The 19946-nt window shown below is 43.0% G+C and overlaps 2 protein-coding genes across 3 annotated transcripts in view; both read right to left on the minus strand.

Annotated features, from left to right (window-relative positions):
• Window positions 1–8158: 8158 nt before the first annotated feature.
• Window positions 8159–17976, minus strand: serpine2 (serpin peptidase inhibitor, clade E (nexin, plasminogen activator inhibitor type 1), member 2). Its single transcript, XM_061720193.1, has 9 exons — window positions 17742–17976; window positions 16033–16306; window positions 15612–15839; window positions 14423–14620; window positions 11154–11352; window positions 10965–11062; window positions 9556–9642; window positions 8770–8853; window positions 8159–8639 (listed from the first exon to the last, which is right to left on the minus strand). The coding sequence occupies exons 2-9, from the start codon at window positions 16289–16291 to the stop codon at window positions 8602–8604; spliced, it is 1191 nt and encodes a 396-aa protein (XP_061576177.1). The 5' UTR covers window positions 16292–16306; window positions 17742–17976; the 3' UTR covers window positions 8159–8601.
• A 1369-nt stretch (window positions 17977–19345) lies between these two features.
• prss59 (serine protease 59, putative) overlaps window positions 19346–19946 on the minus strand; it is a 29843-nt gene continuing 29242 nt past the window's right edge. For both annotated transcript variants that reach the window (XM_061718779.1, XM_061718778.1), the window contains one exon: window positions 19346–19615. Coding sequence is in view for 1 of the 2 variants with exons in the window: in XM_061718778.1 (XP_061574762.1) it covers window positions 19506–19615 (110 nt within the window). In the remaining variant the exon portion in view is untranslated. The remainder of the gene's footprint in view (window positions 19616–19946) is intronic.

Raw genomic sequence — 19946 nt, forward strand, 5'->3', positions numbered from 1 at the left:
CAAGCGCAAAAAGAAAAAGAAGAAGAGAACATCAGGACTGACAGCGAACCTCAATTGTGAGGTTATGGAAGAACGCCCTCGACTGCAGGAGAGTAATCCAAAAGAAGACTTGATTACTCCAGTTGAGTCCACTGCAATCGTGTCAGTGTCAGAACCAGAAGTGATCTCTGAACTGGTGGAGATAAACAAAACAGAATCAGTCTCCATAGTAAAAGAGATCTCTGCACCAAGGCAAGAGTCCAACCTGCAACTCGACGTCCTTGATGGGTTTCCTGACCCAGAGGAGTACATCCAAGTCAGGTACAGTGAATTATATCTTGAACAACCACAAGCTTCACTGCCGGAAGGCTCTGAGGAACAATCAACACAGATCAAGCGCAAAAAGAAAAAGAAGAAGAGAACATCAGAACTGACAGCGAACCTCAATTGTGAGGTTATGGAAGAACGCCCTCGACTGCAGGAGAGTAATCCAAAAGAAGACTTGATTACTCCAGTTGAGTCCACTGCAATCGTGTCAGTGTCAGAACAAGAAGTGATCTCTGAACTGGTGGAGATCAACAAAACAGAGTCAGTCTCCAAAGTAAAAGAGATCTCTGGAGACTCTGCAGCCTCTGCAGCCTCTGCAGACTCTGTAACTCCTCGCTCAGAGGATTTACAGTTAGAAATTGACTCCAAGGCCTGTGGTCCCTCTGTGACTCCTCACACAGAGAGTGTACTGTCAGAAAAGAGTGCCCAAGACTGTTGTCCAACTATGACTACCCACTCTGGAAAGATAAAGAATGAATATACACAATCCCAAACTGATGCAACCGTGTCCTCAAAAGACATTGAAAGGGAGAGGAAACACTTTCAGGCCCGTGTTCCTCACAACAATCACCATGAAGGAGATGTGAGGAGGGAGTGCATGCCCTCGCAATCATCTGAAACCCCCGAGTTAGAGAACACCCAAAGGGATTTGAGTACCCAGGAATCTGTAAGTGGCCCAAAACAACAAGCTAAAAACAAGCAGATGAACAACATGACTGGACAATTTGACGACATGAGGAACAAGCTGCGGAAGAAGAACCTTTTGCTTACACAAGAAAAAGAGAGGAGAATTGCTGCAGAACGTAACCGTGAATGGTACTGGGAAAAGCTGTCAGAGGTGGAACTGACTTTAAAGGATGAATGCCGGCACAGAGTAGCATTTGAAAATGAGGTTCGCCAATGCAAAGACACAATTGAGCATTTGCAGGCTTCCAAAGCACGTGAACAAGAGGCTGAGTCCAGACACATAGACACCCATAAGCTGGCCCTCGCTAAGCTGGAAAACTTAAAAAAACAGCTCAAAGAAAAGGCCAGTGCTAATCTTGAATTGGTCAATAAACTTAAAGCACAGGAAGAGATGACAGAAGGTCTTGAGTGGAAGGTGGCAGAGCTCAGTGTGAAGCTCAAGTCTGCCTTGGTGAGTGAAAAAATGAAGCCTGATGGAAGTACACGTGCACCTGAGTCTTCTGCAAAAGACAAAGTTCAAAAACAGAGAAGTGCTTCAAAGACAACACTTTCCACTCAAACCGAGGATTTTGAAGCTGAAAAGATCTCTGCACCAAGGCAAGAATCTAACCTGCAACTCGATGTCCTTGATGAGTTTCCTGACCCAGAGGAGAACATTCAAGTCAGGTACAGAGAATTATATCTTGAACAACCACAAGCTTCACTGCCAGAAGGCTCTGAGGAACAATCAACACAGATCAAGCGCAAAAAGAAAAAGAAGAAGAGAACATCAGAACTCCCAGCGAACCTCAATTGTGAGGTTATGGAAGAACGCCCTCGACTGCAGGAGAGTAATCCAAAAGAAGACTTGATTACTCCAGTTGAATCCGCTGCAATCGTGTCAGAAGTGATCTCTGAACTGGTGGAGATCAACAAAACAGAGTCAGTCTCCAAAGTAAAAGAGGTCTTTGAGAAACAACTAGAAAATAGAGAACATCAGGAGAAGAAGATATCAGAACTCTCAGAGAATATCAACCAATGTGAAGTCCTGGAAGAAGTTACTCAATCCGAGGAAGTAATGTCCAGAAAACTCAAAAGAAAACTAAAAAAACAAAATAGAAAGAAACATTAGTCTCACCACCAAATGAAATTTATGAGCCAGTAAAGATCAACAAAACAGAATCATTATCCAAACAACAACAAAACAAGAACACTGACAATTCAATCTCAGATTATAACCAATGTGAGGACGTTGAAGAATATAATCAACTTCAGGAGATCATCAAAAAGGACCTCATTACTCCAGATGAGGGGGCTCTACAACTAGAGATCCCAAACATAGAAGATGTCATCACTTCAAGTGACTCCGTAATATTGCAAAAGATTAGGAAAATCCTCTCGCAGAGTGATGCAGAAAAACTAGTTCATGCGTTTGTATCTTCTAGACTAGATTACTGTAATGTGTTATTAGCAGGATGTCCAAGTAATTTGCTGAATAGGCTCCAGCTGATCCAAAATGCAGCAGCGCGAGTGCTGACAGGAATCAGCAGGAGAGACCACGTCTCTCCAGTGTTAGCGCCCCCCCTCAGGTCATCCCGCTGCTGCTTCCACCTGCCTGTGGTCTTGTACCCCCCCCCCCAAAAAAAAAAAAAAAAGAAGCCATCTTTATAGAGAAATTCCTTACTCCAGTAAGTAGACGCTGATACAGGATCAGGATAATATCAAGAAGACACAAGCTGGAATTGTGAACTATACTATATTTGTAATCTGTGTTCCGTTACGTCGCCCGGATCGGCGTCACCGGGGCCCCGCCCTGGAGCCAGGCCTGGGGTTGGGGCTCGTAGGCGAGCGCCTGGTGGCCGGGTCTTTGCCCGTGGGACCCGGCCGGGCTCAGCCCGAAACGGCGACGCGGGTCCGCCTTCCAGTAGGCCCACCACCCGCAGGAAGGACCATGGCAGGCCGGTGCATTGTGGGCTGGGTAGCAGTCGTGGCGGGGTGCCTTGACGACCCAATCCCTGGACATCAACCCTCACAGTGGGGACATGGAATGTCACCTCGCTGGGGGGGAAGGAGCCGGAGCTTGTGCGTGAGGTTGAGAGATACCGGCTAGAGATAGTCGGGCTCACCTCCACACATAGCTTGGGCTCTGGAACCCAGCTCCTTGAAGGGGGCTGGACCCTCCACTACTCTGGAGTTGCCCAGGGTGAAAGGCGGCGGGCTGGTGTGGGCTTGGTTATAGTGAAGCCGCCATGTGTTGGAGTTCACCCCGGTGAACGAGAGGGTCGCTTCCCTGCGCCTTCGGGTCGGGGATAGGTCTCTCACTGTTGTTTGTGCCTACGGGCCGAACAGCAGTGGGGAGTACCCGGCCTTCTTGGAGTCCCTGGGAGGAGTACTTGATAGTGCTCCAACTGGGGACTCCATTGTTCTACTGGGGGACTTCAACGCTCACGTGGGCAATGACAGTGATACCTGGAGAGGCGTGATTGGGAGGAACGGCCTCCCCGATCTGAACCCGAGTGGTGTTTTGTTGTTGGACTTCTGTGCGAGTCGCAGTTTGTCCATCACGAACACCATGTTCAAGCATAAGGGTGTCCATCAGTGCACGTGGCACCAGGACACCCTAGGCCGGAGGTCAATGATCGACTTTGTTGTCGTTTCATCTGACCTTCGGCCGCATGTCTTGGACACTCGGGTGAAGAGAGGGGCTGAGCTGTCAACTGATCACCACCTGGTGGTGAGTTGGATGCGCTGGCGGAGGAGGAGGTTGGACAGACCGGGCAGACCCAAACGGATTGTGAGGGTCTGTTGGGAACGTCTGGCTGAGCCCTCTGTCAGGGACATCTTCAACTCCCACCTCCGGGAGAGCTTCTCTCGGATCCCGGGGGAGGCGGGGGACATCGAGTCCGAGTGGACCATGTTCTCCGCCTCCATTGTCAACGCGGCGGCTCGAAGCTGTGGACGCAAGGTCTCCGGTGCCTGTCGTGGCGGCAATCCTAGAACCCGGTGGTGGATACCGGAAGTACAGGATGCCGTCAGACTGAAGAAGGAGTCCTACTGGGCTATGTTGGCCGGTGGAACTCCTGACGCAGTAGATAGGTACCGGCAGGCCAAGCGGGCCGCGGCTCGGGCAGTCTTGGAGGCAAAAACTCGGGTCTGGGAGGAGTTCGGGGAGGCCATGGAGGAGGACTTTCGGTCGGCCTCGAGGAAATTCTGGAGGACCGTTCGGCGCCTCAGAAGGGGGAAGCAGTACTCTGCCGGCACCATTTATGGTGCTGGTGGGGAGCTGTTGACCTCGACTGGGGACATTGTCGGACGGTGGAAGGAATACTTTGAGGATCTCCTTAACCCGACTGACATGCCTTCCACTGAGGAAGCAGAGGGTTGGGGCTCGGAGGCGTGCTCATCCATCACCCAAGCCGAGGTCACCGAGGTAGTTCGTAAGCTCCTCGGTGGCCGGGCACCGGGGGTGGATGAGATTCGCCCTGAGTACCTCAAGTCTCTGGATGTCGTAGGGCTGTCGTGGCTGACACGCCTCTGCGACATTGCATGGAGGAAGGGGACAGTACCGCTGGGGTGGCAAACCGGGGTGGTGGTCCCTCTGTTTAAAAAGGGGGACCGGAGAGTGTGTTCCAACTACAGGGGGATCACACTTCTCAGCCTCCCGGGGAAAGTCTACGCCAGGGTACTGGAGAGGAGATTACGGCCGATAGTCGAACCTCGGATTCAGGAGGAACAATGCGGTTTTCGTCCCGGTCGTGGAACACTGGACCAGCTCTATACCCTCCGCAGGGTGCTCGAGGGTTCATGGGAATTTGCCCAACCAGTCTACATGTGTTTTGTGGATCTGGAGAAGGCATTTGACCGTGTCCCTCGTGCCATTCTGTGGGGGGTGCTGAGTGAGTATGGAGTCCGGGGCCCTCTACTAAGGGCTGTCCGGTCTCTGTATGATCGAAGCAGGAGTCTGGTTCGCATTGCCGGCAGTAAGTCAGACTTGTTCCCGGTGCATGTTGGACTCCGGCAGGGCTGCCCTTTGTCACCGGTCCTGTTCATAATTTTTATGGACAGGATTTCTAGGCGCAGCCAGGGGCCGGAGGGGATCCGGTTTGGGAACCTCAGGATTTCATCTCTGCTTTTTGCAGATGATGTTGTCCTGTTGGCTTCATCAGACCGGGACCTCCAGCATGTGCTGGGGCGGTTTGCGGCCGATAGCGACGCGGCAGGGATGAGAATCAGCACCTCCAAGACCGAGGCCATGGTTTTCGACCGGAAAAGGGTGGCATGCCTTCTCCGGATGGGTGGAGAAGTCCTGCCTCAGGTGGAGGAGTTCAAGTATCTCGGGATCTTGTTCACGAGTGAGGGAACAATGGAGCGTGAGATTGACAGGCGGATCGGTGCAGCGTCCGCAGTAATGCGGTCGATGTACTGGACCGTCGTGGTAAAGAGGGAGCTGAGTCGAAAGGCGAAGCTCTCGATTTACCGGTCAATCTACGCCCCTACCCTCACCTATGGTCATGAACTTTGGGTAGTGACCGAAAGGAAGGTGAGGGAAGTCTGGGCATCCCTGCTGAGGCTGCTGCCCCCGCGACCCGGTAACGGATAAAGCGGGAGAAGATGAGTGAGTGAGTGAGTAATCTGTGTTTTTTTGTATGCACTAAAATGATTTAATGTCTTAATTAAACACTTGCCATTCAACATGAAATAAATTTCTTCCATCTATTTTCAGTCCAACTTGGTGACTATGTGTTTATGGTCATGAGGAAATGCTAATGTTGTATTTTAATAAATTGCTGAGGTGTTTTTTTATGTTCAAAGTAAATACATAGTGCATAATAATAATAATTAAAATCTATATACTTTGTATTCTTTCACATGTTTTATCTCTACTTTTCATACTGTTGATTTATGGGACCAGTTAAAGTCCTGGAAATTTGCACTAACATTGTAAATAATTCTTCAATCCCATGATGTACACAGTATCTGGTTAGATGTAAAAACTGGAACTCAAGACAAGGAACAATGTGGTTGTGCATATCTGAAACAGGAGTTATTATTCATATTACATTTTTGTAGATATTTAGAATGTTTATTATGTTCTTCAGTGAATAAGACACGGGTTTATGGCAATTACATTTACAAGTCATGTATGTTGTTTGGTGCCTCAGTTTTTTTGGAAATCAGGCTGTTTTTAATGTGAATTCCACTGTTATATTATGTGAATGTGATTTAGTTAATTCATACAAATTACAATTCTAGGACAAACTTTCATTCGATTTGAATCACATTTGCAGGACGAAAGCTCTCCCCTGCAAAGATGTTTGGTTTTGGTACTTTTTTTAAAATTAAAATACATTGAAGATCATATGTTGTGGTTTGGATACCATGGAATTATCCTTGAAACAATAACAAAGTCCATATAAAGCTACAAAAATGCTAGTCATAAAAGTGACTAAGCTGTAATCATCATTTAACCTTTGAAACCTAAACATGTTATGTAAACTTGGATGTTAGTATGATGCTCAGATTAAGCATTGAACTGCACAGTTGCAGGATACTGCTCATCCTGCCCAAACCTCCAAGGACCATAGGAACAAATAAAGAGGTGTGAATGAACACACACATGCATTGAAAAAAGAAAGAAAAAAAAAATAAATTCAGTTGCTTTTATTGTTGTAATTATGAGTGCGGGATAATTTAGAGGGTCAACAACGAGATGGCCTCCAAAACAGGACTGGTTTTGCAGGTGGAGGCCATTTCAAGTTCCTCCCTCTTGATCTTTTTTAACCATTTTTCCACAAGTGTTGGCTTTAGCTAGAGTCACTATCACGACTGGGAGCATGAGGCAATTTCTTAACCCTCCTGAAGCTGCGCAGATTGTCCAACTCCTTCAGGATGGCACATCCATGCGTGCTGTTGCAAGAAGATTTGATGTGTCTCCCAGTACAATCTCCAGAGCACGGAGGAGATTCCAGGAGACAGGCAGTTACTCTAGGAGAGCTGGACAGGGCCGTAGACGGCCCTCATCCCATCAGCAGGACCGATATCTGCTGCTTTGTGCAAGGAGGAACAGGTTGATCACTGCCCGAGCCCTACAGGATGACCTCCAGCAGGCTACTGGTGTGAATGTCTCTGCCCAAACCGTCAGAAACAGACTTCACAAGGGTTTGCCTCGGGGCACGACGTCCTGTAGTGTGCCCTGTGCTCACTGCTCATCACCGTGGAGCTCCATTGGCAAGTCCGCCACTGGCGCCCTGTGCTTTTCACAGATGAGAGCAGGTTTACCCTGAGCACCTGTGACAGACGTGGAAGGGTCTGGAGAAGCCAAGGAGAGCGCTATGCTGCCTGCAACATCATTCAGCATGACCGGTTGGGTGGTGGGTCAGTGATGGTCTGGGGAGGCATTTCCATGGAGGGACGAACAGACCTCTACAGGCTAGAGAACGGTAGTCTGACTGCCATCATCGTATCGGGATGAAACCCTTGCACCCGTGGTCGGACCCTACGCTGGTGCAGGAGGTCCTGGTTCCTCCTGATACACGACAATGCCCGGCCTCATGTAGCAAGAGTATGCAGACAGTATCTAGATGATGAAGGAATTGACACAATTGAATGGCCCTCACGATCACCTGATCTAAACCCGATAGAACACCTCTGGGACAATGTTTGGGTCCATCAGACGCCGCCAGGTTGCTCCTCAGACTTTACAGGAGCTCACTGATGCCTTAGACAGATCTGGGAGGACATCCCACAAGACACCATCCGTCGTCTCATTAGGAGCATGCTGCAACGTTGGCAAACATGCATACAAGCACGTGGGGGCCACACAAGATATAGATAAAGAATTTTGAGTTGCAGAAATTGAATTTAGGCCAAATGGACGAGCCTGCCACATAATTTTTTCCACTTTGATTTTTGGGGTGTCTATATACTGAGACCTCTGTAGGCTGAAAACTTATTTCCATCAAAAGATGTGGCATCCTTTTGTTCCTGAGACATTAAACTGTCCATATGTAACCCATCCAGACTATAAACGACTCCCCACAAAGCTGAGCTCCTGCAACCTCTGACAGGTGAATTAAAATTAAAGGGTGTGTGCAGCAGCAGATTAGAAAAAAACAATAAGAGAACTTTACGTGAAAAGTTTTGCATATTATTGGTAAAAATAAAACATAAATAAAGTACAATGCACTGATCTTTTAAATATGTGTATTTAATGTTTCCAAATATGAAGCAAGTATAACAGAAGACTTCCTCAGTAAGGGGAAAAAAAAATCCTTCCAAAAGTAGCAAAACAAAGTCTTTAAGACGGGAGGCACATTACCATAACTTAAGAGGTACACGCAACACAGGCTGGAGTTAGATCGGAGAAAATACACATTCTGCATTCAACATCTTTTAAAAAAAATGGAATAAAGTCCAAAAAGTATCCCAAAAAATTAAAAATAGTAGAAAACTTTAGTCTGCAAAACATCCTATAAAGCATGCCATGTATTACAGAAAATGAGTAACATAAAAAGCAACATTTAAAACAAATAACATATGTCCACAGTGTACATAGGTCTACAGCCAGGGGTGTGTTCATGCACGGCAGAGTGGAAGCATTCGTGGTGGAGGAGCTACCCAACACACAACTCAAGGCTTGTTGATCTGACCCATAAACAGAACGGTACCTGGGGACAAAGACAGAAAGCAGTCACCTTTGTGAAACCGTCACCACCACTGAGAATTGCTGGCAAAGTAAAGTATACGCATTACATTGAATTCAAATGTTTCTGATTTAAATTGTAATCTATCATGTACCTGTTGGGTTGTGTCTGATGAGGAAGAGGAAAGGTCTGTCCACTGTGACCCATGGTGGGGAAGACCGTGCCATCAAAATGGCAACTGAACACACAAGCAGCACATCATTAAAAAAAAAACAAACATGTCACAATCCAACAGAATGTCACAATGCAAAAACTAGACAGAGCTTGAATACACAACAGTCACCACTAGGGATGGGAATTGAGAACCGGTTCTTGTGCAGAATCAGTTCAGTGTTTTCAATTCCTTGGAATTGTTTGCAAATTTTGAAAACGATTCCCTTTTCAATTCCAATGAGCACGAATGACGTCACACACGCAGTCAATAATAAACATGGTACTCAAGCGCTACAGACGCAGTAAAAAAGACAACAGGGCAACTTTCCATACTTGCCAAGTGGATATAAGGGTTAGGGATGCAGATTTGCAAAATACACAGTTTGATTGGATTTGACTTTATATTGTTTGTCACTGGCTGACAGTTTTATTGTTGAGTGCTCAGTTCATATTCTCCTTTTAAAAAAGTAGAATTTTAATTTCTATTAGAAAAATGTTGGACATTCTTGTGGAATTGCCACAGAATATTTAAATGTTATATTGGTGATGTTTGGTGACCTTTTATCGTCCTTTTTTTCCCCAAATGAGAATCAATAAGGGAATTGATAAAGAACCGATCGTTTAGCAGAATTGAAAATGGAATCGTAAAAATCTTATCAGTTCCCAACCCCAGTCACCACGCCAGGAGACAGACCCGGCTGGGACTCAACATAAGTCCAACACTCACTTGTGGCAGCTGATGCTTGTGTTCCATCTTCATTCACAATAATCTTGGCTTTCTGGAGTGCCGTGTACACGAACAGCGGCTCGCAACCTGAGAAACCAGCAGCAGTTAGTGGTTTTATCCTGCAGAACGTTGGTGCACAGCCATACTCGCTCTTCTCTAGCAGGTCAGTTAAACTTGGGTTTTCAATACAGAGTGAGAGATGTGAAGTCAGAGCTTTGCAAGTAGGGTTGCCACCTTTCAGAAATAGAAATAAGGGACGCCACGATTTCAGCAGCACAGGAGTCAAAAAAAAGCCCCAAAACTTCTAAACTGCATAAAAATGTGTTTATTTTATATGAAAAAACAAAATGTTTTGATTTAAAGTTTAAAGTGCTTTAATAGCATTGAACCTGCATGACTGTACAGACAGACAACCATACTAGCAACTGAAATAGCCTCCTATGCTACGTATGTCCACATCAGCCAAAATGTAGAATATAGATACAGGTGAAGAATATGGTGTAAAAGTTAACTTATTTCAATAATTCAACTAGAATATGGTGTAAAAGTAAATTTATTTCAATAATTCAACTGGTGAAACTAATATATCACCTAGTCTTATTACATGCAAAGCAAGATATGTTAAACCTTTATTTGTTATAATTTTGATGATGGAACTGTTTATTGATTTCATAAAATATAATTTATTTTTTATTTGGGGTTTTCATAAACTGAGCCATAATCACCAAAATCATAACAAATAAAGGCTTGAAATATTTCACTTTGAATGTAGTGGGGAAATAATATATTTGTTTCACCTTTAGTTAAATTTACTACGAATTACGTTTTGCAATATATTCAAATTTTCCGACCTTCACCTGTAAGATGTATGTGGCGTTAATGAAAATACGGGACAAAACGCGTCCTGTATTAGTTCAATACGGGACGCAACATTTTTTTTCTCAAATAAAAAAGGACAATTCCGTATTTTACGGGACGAGTGGCAACCCAATTTGCAAGTCCACCGGAGGGCCTGTCAGTCCTCGGCCCTGCACACCACATGATGGCACTACAAGCTCACGTGTAAGAGGCCCCGGGGGCTTTCCCTTCCACAATCCTACAGTCCCTTCGGTTCATCACAGCAGAACAGCAGCTTCATTGATAGCTCTTTAAGATTCAGTTTCTTTCTCTCTCTCTCTCTCTCCCTCTCCCACACACACACACACACACACACTTCTTATTGGCTCTCCACAGTAAACAACCAAAAACTCTTCCATATTTTGAAGTTGACTCACAACCTAATAAATTCCTGCAAGTAATCTCACTGAGCTGGCGCCTCGTTGTCACCCATCCATCCTTTTTCTCTACCCGCTATTCTGTGGCCCTGCATGGTTGTCAGGGGAAACGGAGGAGTGTATGCCTGCACTCACTGAGGTGTCTGAAGTCAGCTCTGGCCTGGCTGAACATGTCTGTTATTCCCAGCACTGAGAGGGGACCTTGTAAATCAACCTCTGCATCTGCAGTAAACCTACAAGACACAAATATGTCAAAACAGTTATCATTGTGTACATTCAAACCTTTGTACACACTGTGTTTGTGTGCGTGTGTGTGCTTCTTACTTGGGGATGAGGAGGCGGATTTTCCTCATGTGCATCAGCTTGGACCAGGTCTGCACGGTGGCGGTGCTGATGTGTGGGATGATGTGGGACAGAGGCGTGTCCTCGTCGGAGGGCAGAGCGATCAGCATGCTGATGGTGTCGCCGTGGTACGGCAGCTCGATGACCCGGTATTTGATTCCCTGAGGTGTGGTGGCCATGCCTGAGGTGGGAAGAATAAGCACAGTATTTCAGTTTATCTCTACACTTCTTTTATCAACTCTATTGTTCCACAGTGGTGAGCTAGGGGCAGTGCCAGAGGACAAAAACTTCACTTTCTCTCTTTTAGATTTGTGTCCAGCCCTGACAGAAATGATGACGATGAGATGGTTTATTAAAAGGGTGACAAAGCCAGAAAACTCAAGGCTTGCAGAACCACTGAAGGAGACAAGACTTGAAAATAAATGTCAACTATTTATGAGTTACAGAGCATCCACATTCTTCCAAGAGAACAGTGATCACCATCTACAAGGTCACAAAACATCCAAGGAAAACATCCAAGGAGCCTGGAGCTTCCACCCTCAATAACACATGAACGTTCATGAACAGCCGGCATTAAGAGATTTCCATGAAGGATTCTACTTTCACTCATCAGGCAACCTTTTATTTAGCTTCAGTACATGTTTTCAACTTAAAGTGTCGAATTAAGTTGCATTTATTTCATAGACTTTGAACAATTGACGTGCCATAACGATGCTAACAAACAGTACATATAAAAATAACGGTAAAGGTCAGTTTCCTTTACATGGCATTGCCTTCTTTTTAAATCAATGCTGTAAGAAAAATAAAAAAAAGTAATGCCGCTGACCAGACTGCAGCAGGGCTCGTGTTAGTGACGCAAGACAAGAGAGACCATTTACCGGCTTTACTCTGTTCTACTTCATTTTCATGAACACCTTTTGATGTTTACAAACATTCAACATTGTGTGAGAGAATGACAGTATTTTATTATTTTTTTTTAACTGTAATTTTCTGTGGGTGACAGTTTTCTTTGTTTAGCCATGATGGCTTTCAGTAGAGCTGGGTAGCATCACTGACCTCCCGATACGACACCGATACACTAGGTCCCAAGACGATACGATTTCCGATACGATTCGATATCGATATTCTGGTTACAATAAGGGAATAACGTGATCCTTCCACGCGCTACGTCTGGCCAGAGAAACCCCACCCTGCCTGGTGAAAAGAAGCAGCCTGCTCACTCCTCAAGTAAGGAGGAGACTTGAGCTCAGTGCAGGGCGTCCCGGGGTTGGTAGATGGAGCAATGCCCAGGACGGACTTAGGTAGGAGCACTGGGTGATAAAATGGGGGGGGGAAAAAAAAAAAAAAAAAAAAAAAAGAAGATTTTTAAATCGATACTTGGATTTATATATCGATAATCGTTCCTAAACATGCATATCGATAAAATATCGATATATCGATATTTTTAACCCACCCCTAGCTTTCAGTGCTGAAAATTGTCCTTTTTTCCCTTAACCATCTGGAAGAACAAATCGCATAATTTCCTGAGGGCAAACATCAATAGTCTGACGAAGCAGAGAATGCAATTACCCCACAAAAGTTATGCTTTATTCAAGTTGGTGAGAGCCGAGCTCTGATAATTCAATTCAGCTTTATTTATAAAGTACCAAATCACAACAAATGTAAGCTCAAGGCTTTATAATTACAGTTCAACTCATTCCAAATTAGCCCAATTCATGCAAAGCCAATAAAACAACAATAATGATCATTGCTTGACCAAGGTACCTGATTTCTAACTGAACACTAGCTGGTATTCATTTGTAAATATCTGAGGGTGTAAGACCTGCCCGTTGGTGTCTGCATGGGTGTGTAATCGCACCGTGATACAGTTCACTTTCCCTTTCTGTGAATCCAAGTGAAACATGGTCACAGATGTGAATGTTGAACCAACATCTTCAAGTCGATCGCCTCTGTCCAACTAGTTTGGACTGATTTCGTTTCATTTAAGTGCATGTTCAGCATTTAAATGCTCCCTTTGTTATAGAGATCATGTTTATACATGAGCCTCACTTCCAAGTACAATGAAACCGCTTAAAGCTTGATAAGGCTTTCACTTCTAGACTGTCTGTAGTTTTATGTGCCTTATATTTAGAAAAAGAAAGAAAAAAAAATCCACCAAGATGGTTGTCAAGGACTGGAATGACAAATATGTTATGTGAAGGTTAGTTTGAGACAAAGAAAGCATACCAGGTCTGAACAGAGGAATCATTATGCCAAATGCAGTCACTTTCTGAAAATATTTCGGGGTCAACAAAAGGACTTGCAGTGAGTCAAGTAGGTATGAATCCTTTTACGAACCAGTTGCACGCTGAGCAAGTGGAAGGAATAACTCCAGACTTTTAAAAGAAAATGTGTTAATTCGGGAAACAATAACCCCGTAAACAAGAAACACAGAATCCACAGTGAAGTCAACACGGTGCAGACGACACAAACATGTGCCTCACAGCTGAGAAGGGCCTGTAACAGCAGCGCTGTATGGAAATCTGCCCCCCCCCCGTTAACACAACTCCGACAACTCCTCTAAATATAGCTGTCTGACTCGTGTATCATTACATTTCACACCAGACTAAATAGTATCCTCCCCATGTGGCATGTCTTAGCCTTCGCTTCTTTACAGCCCAACAGCAGCTGCTCTTTGAGTCACAAATGGACAATTGTTGAGACGCTACTGTGAAAACTAAGTTAAGACGATGAAATCATTAAACCTACAGCACATCCACTCGTCAGACTCCAGCAGCTACTGATGAACTCTGAAGAGCATATTTAACCAATAACCTGGAACTTGTTCAGTAGGACTGATCTAAATCGGTAACAAATCCATAGAGCTGAATATATATGCCCCAAGATGCAAAATCCAGCAGGGCTCCTTAAACCAAATTAAAGGTCAAAATGAAAGAAAAATTAATACCCATAATATAATTGATTGGTCATTTTTTAAATTGTTTTATTAAACCTTGTTCTGTCTGGCTTTTAGAAAGAAACAACTTTGTCTGGCTTTTATCACATTAAAAAGCGTGCTACACTTATGCCATTTAATCTTGGACAAAAGTTCTGCTGTTTAAATGCAATGTGTCACCCGTATTTATCACTGATGCATCCAAGACATTGACAGAATGTAAGCATGCCACTGATTTCAACATGAAACTCAAGGAAGGATTGCTCCGTGTCTGATTAGTCTCATGCAGAAGGTCAACAGTCACATGGACACTTACCTATGTTGAACACCGATAGCTGGGACATCATTGGAACTTTATATACGTTTCCATCTCCCGCAGTGAACGGCCTCATCTTGGTGTCCTCAGGCTTGAAGCAAGACTTCCACAGGCCTTTGAAGTAAATGGCGTTAACGGCGACTAGACGGGTCATTGCTGCATCCAGCATGTCTGGTTTGACCAACGTAGGGATGTGCCCTGGATAAATACACAAACAGCAAGACAGCAGTTAGAATGCATGTATCTCTGATGTAGGAAATTAAACTTCTGCACTACTAGGCATCGGGACGTTTAAGAGTTTATCCCTTAAATAAGGGGTGTCAAACTCATTTTGCTTGGCGGGCCGGATTTGACCAATTTTTTTCTCACGGGCCGCACGCTCAAAATAACAAAAACGGTGCGAAATTTTTTTTTCTAATTCTTTTTTTTTTTTACTATTGTTATCTAATCCAATATCAGTTTAGTTAATTTTAAAAGGAAATATCACTTTGTTTACACTCTAATTATGTAAAATATATTTCTTCAGGATCTTTTCTTGAAATTTCTCGTTTTTTTTTTTCAAATTATGTAAGATACTTTTAACACTTTTAACAAGTATGTTTTTTTTATATTTCGCTTTTTTATAGTAAATTTAATTAAAAGCTAAATCTTTCTTATTACATCAGAGAGTGTTTCTTTGTGATTTAGAGATTTTTCCAGTACAATTAAGGATATTTACGCCAGTGTGCCGAAAAAGTCAGCACTTCTCATTTAACTGTTTTACTTTGCCACTACCCTCGTATTCAAAACTGAAATTCTCTGAATAAATATCTTCCATCTTTTTTTTTTAGCAGTGATATTTTTTCCTGCAAAAATATATAATAGTAGTCAGTTAATAAAAATAAACCACCGTCTACAAAGAAATAAAATTGGCAAATGCATTCTAGAAAACTAAAAAAAATGTCGAAAACTGCTCTTTGTGGAATAACGATGGATTTGTAGAAGAAATGTATTATCGGATATGCTGCGATTCATGGCAATTATTTATGGCTTCCTTTTTAGTAAATTAACATTTCGTTTTTTTGCATTGGAAACTTCTCGCCGGCCGCATGAAAATCTCTCTCAGGCGCCATGCGGCCCACGGGCCGCACATTTGATACCCCTGCCTTAAACTAACTATTCACATCTTCCATTTCAGAGGCGGTTTTACCTTTGGTCTTATCATTGACCCAAACATTGATTTCATCGGATGCTGCTTGGGGGTCGCTGAAGTCCAGGGTCCTGTTCTCACACTGGAAGTTGGCCCTGTTGGCGGTGACGAAGGCGTTCTCCATGGGGAAGCCCCTCTGGCTGAACAAGCCGTTGGCCATCAGCACGAGGTCCTGGTTGGACTTGGCCGTCAAGGCTTTGTGCAGCTTCTTCAACATTTTGTAAGGCCCTGTCCAGACCAAGTACATTCCTCAAACACTGTTCAGGGTTTAAACATGAAAAAATAAATAAAAAAAATGAAGGCTCATCTGGCTGTGTTTACTTCAGGTCACGATGAGCTCATCCAGCACAGTCTCATGTAAAACCACAGTTTACAGGTAGTGTTCCCAGCTGAACCTCCTACTGCAAGAGACGGGTCTTACCGGTTTTCTTGTAGCGCAGAGCTTTGAGGAGCTGTCTCTGTGTTTCCCCGTGGGCTCCGGGGAGCAGCATGCCGAGGATGGAGGCCACTCCGTGAGGTGAAAGCACCACGTTGTCCTGGGGCTTGGTGTTGCAAACCTCCCTGAACACCTGCATGCCGACGTCAGAGCCCCGCTCCCCGTAGGAGGGGGCTAGAGACTGGCTGTCGTGGCCATACAGGCTCCCCAGTGCCAGGAGGAACAACAAAGACATGTGCTTCATGTTGATCCCTGCAACCTGGGGAGAGAAAATGAGAGAGATATCAGGCATAGCTTCCAATGACCATGCCTATCTTAGTAGCCAATTTATTTGATTGATTTTCTTTCTTTCTGTGTAAAATAAGACCTGGAAACAGGCATTGTGGCATAGAATTGTCAAAATGGTTTAATTCACCGTACGAATTGTTACAGAATACTTGTAATACTGTATTTGACCCGGTCTGTAATGTAATGTAAATGTAATTCTTGCCATTTTAAGAATGAGATGTACCTGCTGTACTCTACTGCTCCTACGTTTTAAAAACTTGTGCTTTTTATTATTTCACCTCTTTTCTTATCATTTTTTAAATTTGTTATTAACTGTTTAATTTTGTCTTGCTGCTTTTAATGTAAAGCCCTTTGAATTACCTTGTGTTGAATTGTGCTATTCAAATAAACTTGCCTTGCCTTTCCAACCATCACAAAACCATGCTGAGAAACATGGAGCTGGTGTCTTTTCTTTCAGCAAAAAACTCAATTAAATCAAGTATTTGGGGTCATCAGATTAAAGTGATACAGCCTGGCCAACTACTTTATACAAAAACACTAAATAAGAGAGCATTTGTCCATGTTTCCTGATGAATGATGAGAATGGCTTTTTCACAGATGACAATGATATGGTTTCAACTTGTTATTTTGTAGCTTTCCTAAACTCATTCACTAAAGTTATGTTAATTTTGTTTTTCCCCAGAAGGTGCAGTTATACTTTATACACTCAGAAATGTAAAAGAGCAAACCTCTAGCAGCTTTAAAGCCAACCAAGCAACAGCTGTGAGTGCGATCTGCAGGATCTGCAGGAGACGCGCACCTTCTCTTTCAACCATTGTCCCGAAAGTCACGTGATTCCACAATAAAAAAGGTGTATTTTAACTCTTCACGGCAGGCGAACTAACGCCAGTCTTCAAGCAAACTCCAAGCAAACAGAGAAGTCTGAAAGTCCTAAAGTGCGTGTATGTCTGGACCTGTAGACCAGCACTAGAAAGGTTCATGTTTAAAGGTAAATAAAGAACGGTGTCGTGCCAAAACATGATTCCTGCCAGAATGTGATTCTGGCCGCGGGAGCGCGCACAGCAGCCCGTTGAGCGATAGCGCTAAAACGTCAGATTTTCAGATTATGAAGCTCAAGAATGAGATCAAGTCATATTTAGGCAGAAACAACTTTTCATTAACTGTATTTGGCTTTTAATCATTTTTTGGCAGGTGAAAATGTCTATTTTGAGTTGTAATGGTCATTTAAAAGAGTTAAAAGCAATCCTGTGAGCTCTAGAGATCAAATCATATTTAGGTAGAAACAACCTTTCATTAACTCTATTTGGCCTTCAATCAATTTTTGGCAGGTAAAAAGACCCATTTTCAGGGGAGAAATCAGATTCTGGCAGGCAATCAGTTTTTGGCACGACAACTACAGTTGTTACCTTTCAAAGGTGTCTTTATGGAAACTCCTGCAGTCTCACTGCGTCCGAAGAGAAATGCGAAGATTCGTCCCCAAAAGTCAAAGGAAAAGCTTCTCCGGTCCTCTTGAGAGTTGCACTGCTTACTGACGCCTCTGCCTTAGTTAAATGCGGAATTTATTGGACTTAACTCCGCCTTAAAACCGAAAACCAAACATTTCTTTTGGCGTGAAATGTGGGGTTGAAAGTGTAGAAATAACGCTTCCGCTGCACTTTCAAAGTAAAAGCCCGAGAACGTCGCTGCCACAACACTGCTTGCAATTTTCATGAACGATCTCGTGAAATAACATTTTCATACCTTTCTTACTTACGAAAAAACAAACAAACAAAAACAAACAAACTTAAACTGATAAACTAGAGAGTCATTTCGCAATAAGTTCAAGCAGCAACTTCCGGTTTGTTGCTTTTACCTCTGACTGAACTGCTGACACATGTATCAACTTCTCTTTTTTGGGGGGCGTTGGTGGTCATTTCCAAACGTTACATTGCGTGAATGTATATCAGTTATAAAATTAATCTCGTCCGTTGGTGTTGTGAAATTGCTAAGATTTTCTTCCAAGAAATAATTGGAGAATAAATGATTGAACAAAAATTGTATTAGTGCATGTTATCATGCAAAACTAAGTGTTTGGCCTTACCCATGTTTAATGATTTATTCTTATTTACAAAAAAAGAAAAGAAAAAAGAAATTCCCTGCCCACAATTAATACTAAGAACGTTTTTTTTTTTTTTTTTTTTTTTACATCTACTTGATAGGCAGTGGGGGAAATAGACTTACACACCTGAAAAAAAGCAAAGTCTCAATTACATTTATGGTGATGGGTCCTGTAACTGGTCCTGTTCTGTTCTGTTCTGTTAAGAGTTTTCTCTACTTCTCGCCAGATGACTGGTGACCAAACCAAACTAAAAGAGATTAGATCTGTTCATAGAGCAACATGCATCTTTTCCCGCCAGTCGTTCATCTGTTGAAAGTTTTAATCCTCACTCATGATTTGGGAGAAAAAGGGATGAGTTTGAAATCCTGATTATGATCAGTTTAGTGATAACCTTCATTTTGAAAACTTGCATTTGTATGTGGCAAAATTGGTCACAAAAGTGGCTGCATACTTTACCAAAAGCCAAGACTATCTTGTTAAATACAAATGTGACACATATTTTAAGGAATATTGTCTTAGCAAAGTTTCTTAAGAGTTTTAACACATTTTTGTGCATAAGAAATGCACTTTAAAGTAATGTTCAAAGTCTTGGAAATAAAATATATCTTGAACTGCCATAAAAAGCTCAGTAATAACTATTTTAAGATTGAGACCATAGAAGAAAAAAGGAAAAAAAAAGCCTCCCCCTTTTGGCTAAGTATATAACTCTGCGTATCACTTGTTGCACAAAGAAGGCATTAAAAACACACTGAAGAGTAGGCAATAACCCAAAAATCACAATCCAATATTTCTAATTTCCACCATATCCAAGTAACTGATTGATACAGTAATTATAAATATTCAGCTTTACAATATAAATGAAGAATCAAATAAAAAAAAATGCAGAAAAAACAAATCATAGAAAAATATTCTTTATTATTGAGCTCACATTTGAATCATCCATTCAAAACACATTACTCCTTTTCAAGCAGCTGGAAATTTGGCAGTGAAATAAGCACACTTATTCCAGTTTGAGTTATCGGAGCGGTACGTTTTCTTTGCAAAGCCACTGACGGTCCTACTGAACCATCAGTCATTGTTTCAACCACTGCTGGAGGAGTAAGAAGATGTGGTCACGAGCCAGGGACAGCTGTGGGAGATCCTCGCTCCTGGCCGGGTACATGTTGGCACAGTGAGCCGTTCCTGGATCCATGGAAATATAAAAAAAAAAAAAATGGAGAGAAAGAAAAAAAAAAAAAAGTAATTAAGCACAATCTTGAAAACACAATTTTTACATGTAGTTGTATATGTTGAGTTGAATAACCTAGGCATTGATTTATTGTGAAACAGCAGCTTTTCCTGTTTAAATAAACCACAGGTACAATTCGTAATCGTGCTTTAACTGAAAATTTGAATATTATACACTATGACGGGGAAAAATGCCAATGTAACAGAAAAAACTGTTCCAGTTCATGAAGGTTGAAGGTCCAAACTGTGTGAGCGTCACTGGTTTGCTTGGGATCATTGTCCTGTT

The sequence above is a fragment of the Cololabis saira genome, chromosome 4 (genome assembly GCF_033807715.1).
Source record: "Cololabis saira isolate AMF1-May2022 chromosome 4, fColSai1.1, whole genome shotgun sequence".
Lineage (NCBI taxonomy): Eukaryota > Metazoa > Chordata > Actinopteri > Beloniformes > Belonidae > Cololabis > Cololabis saira.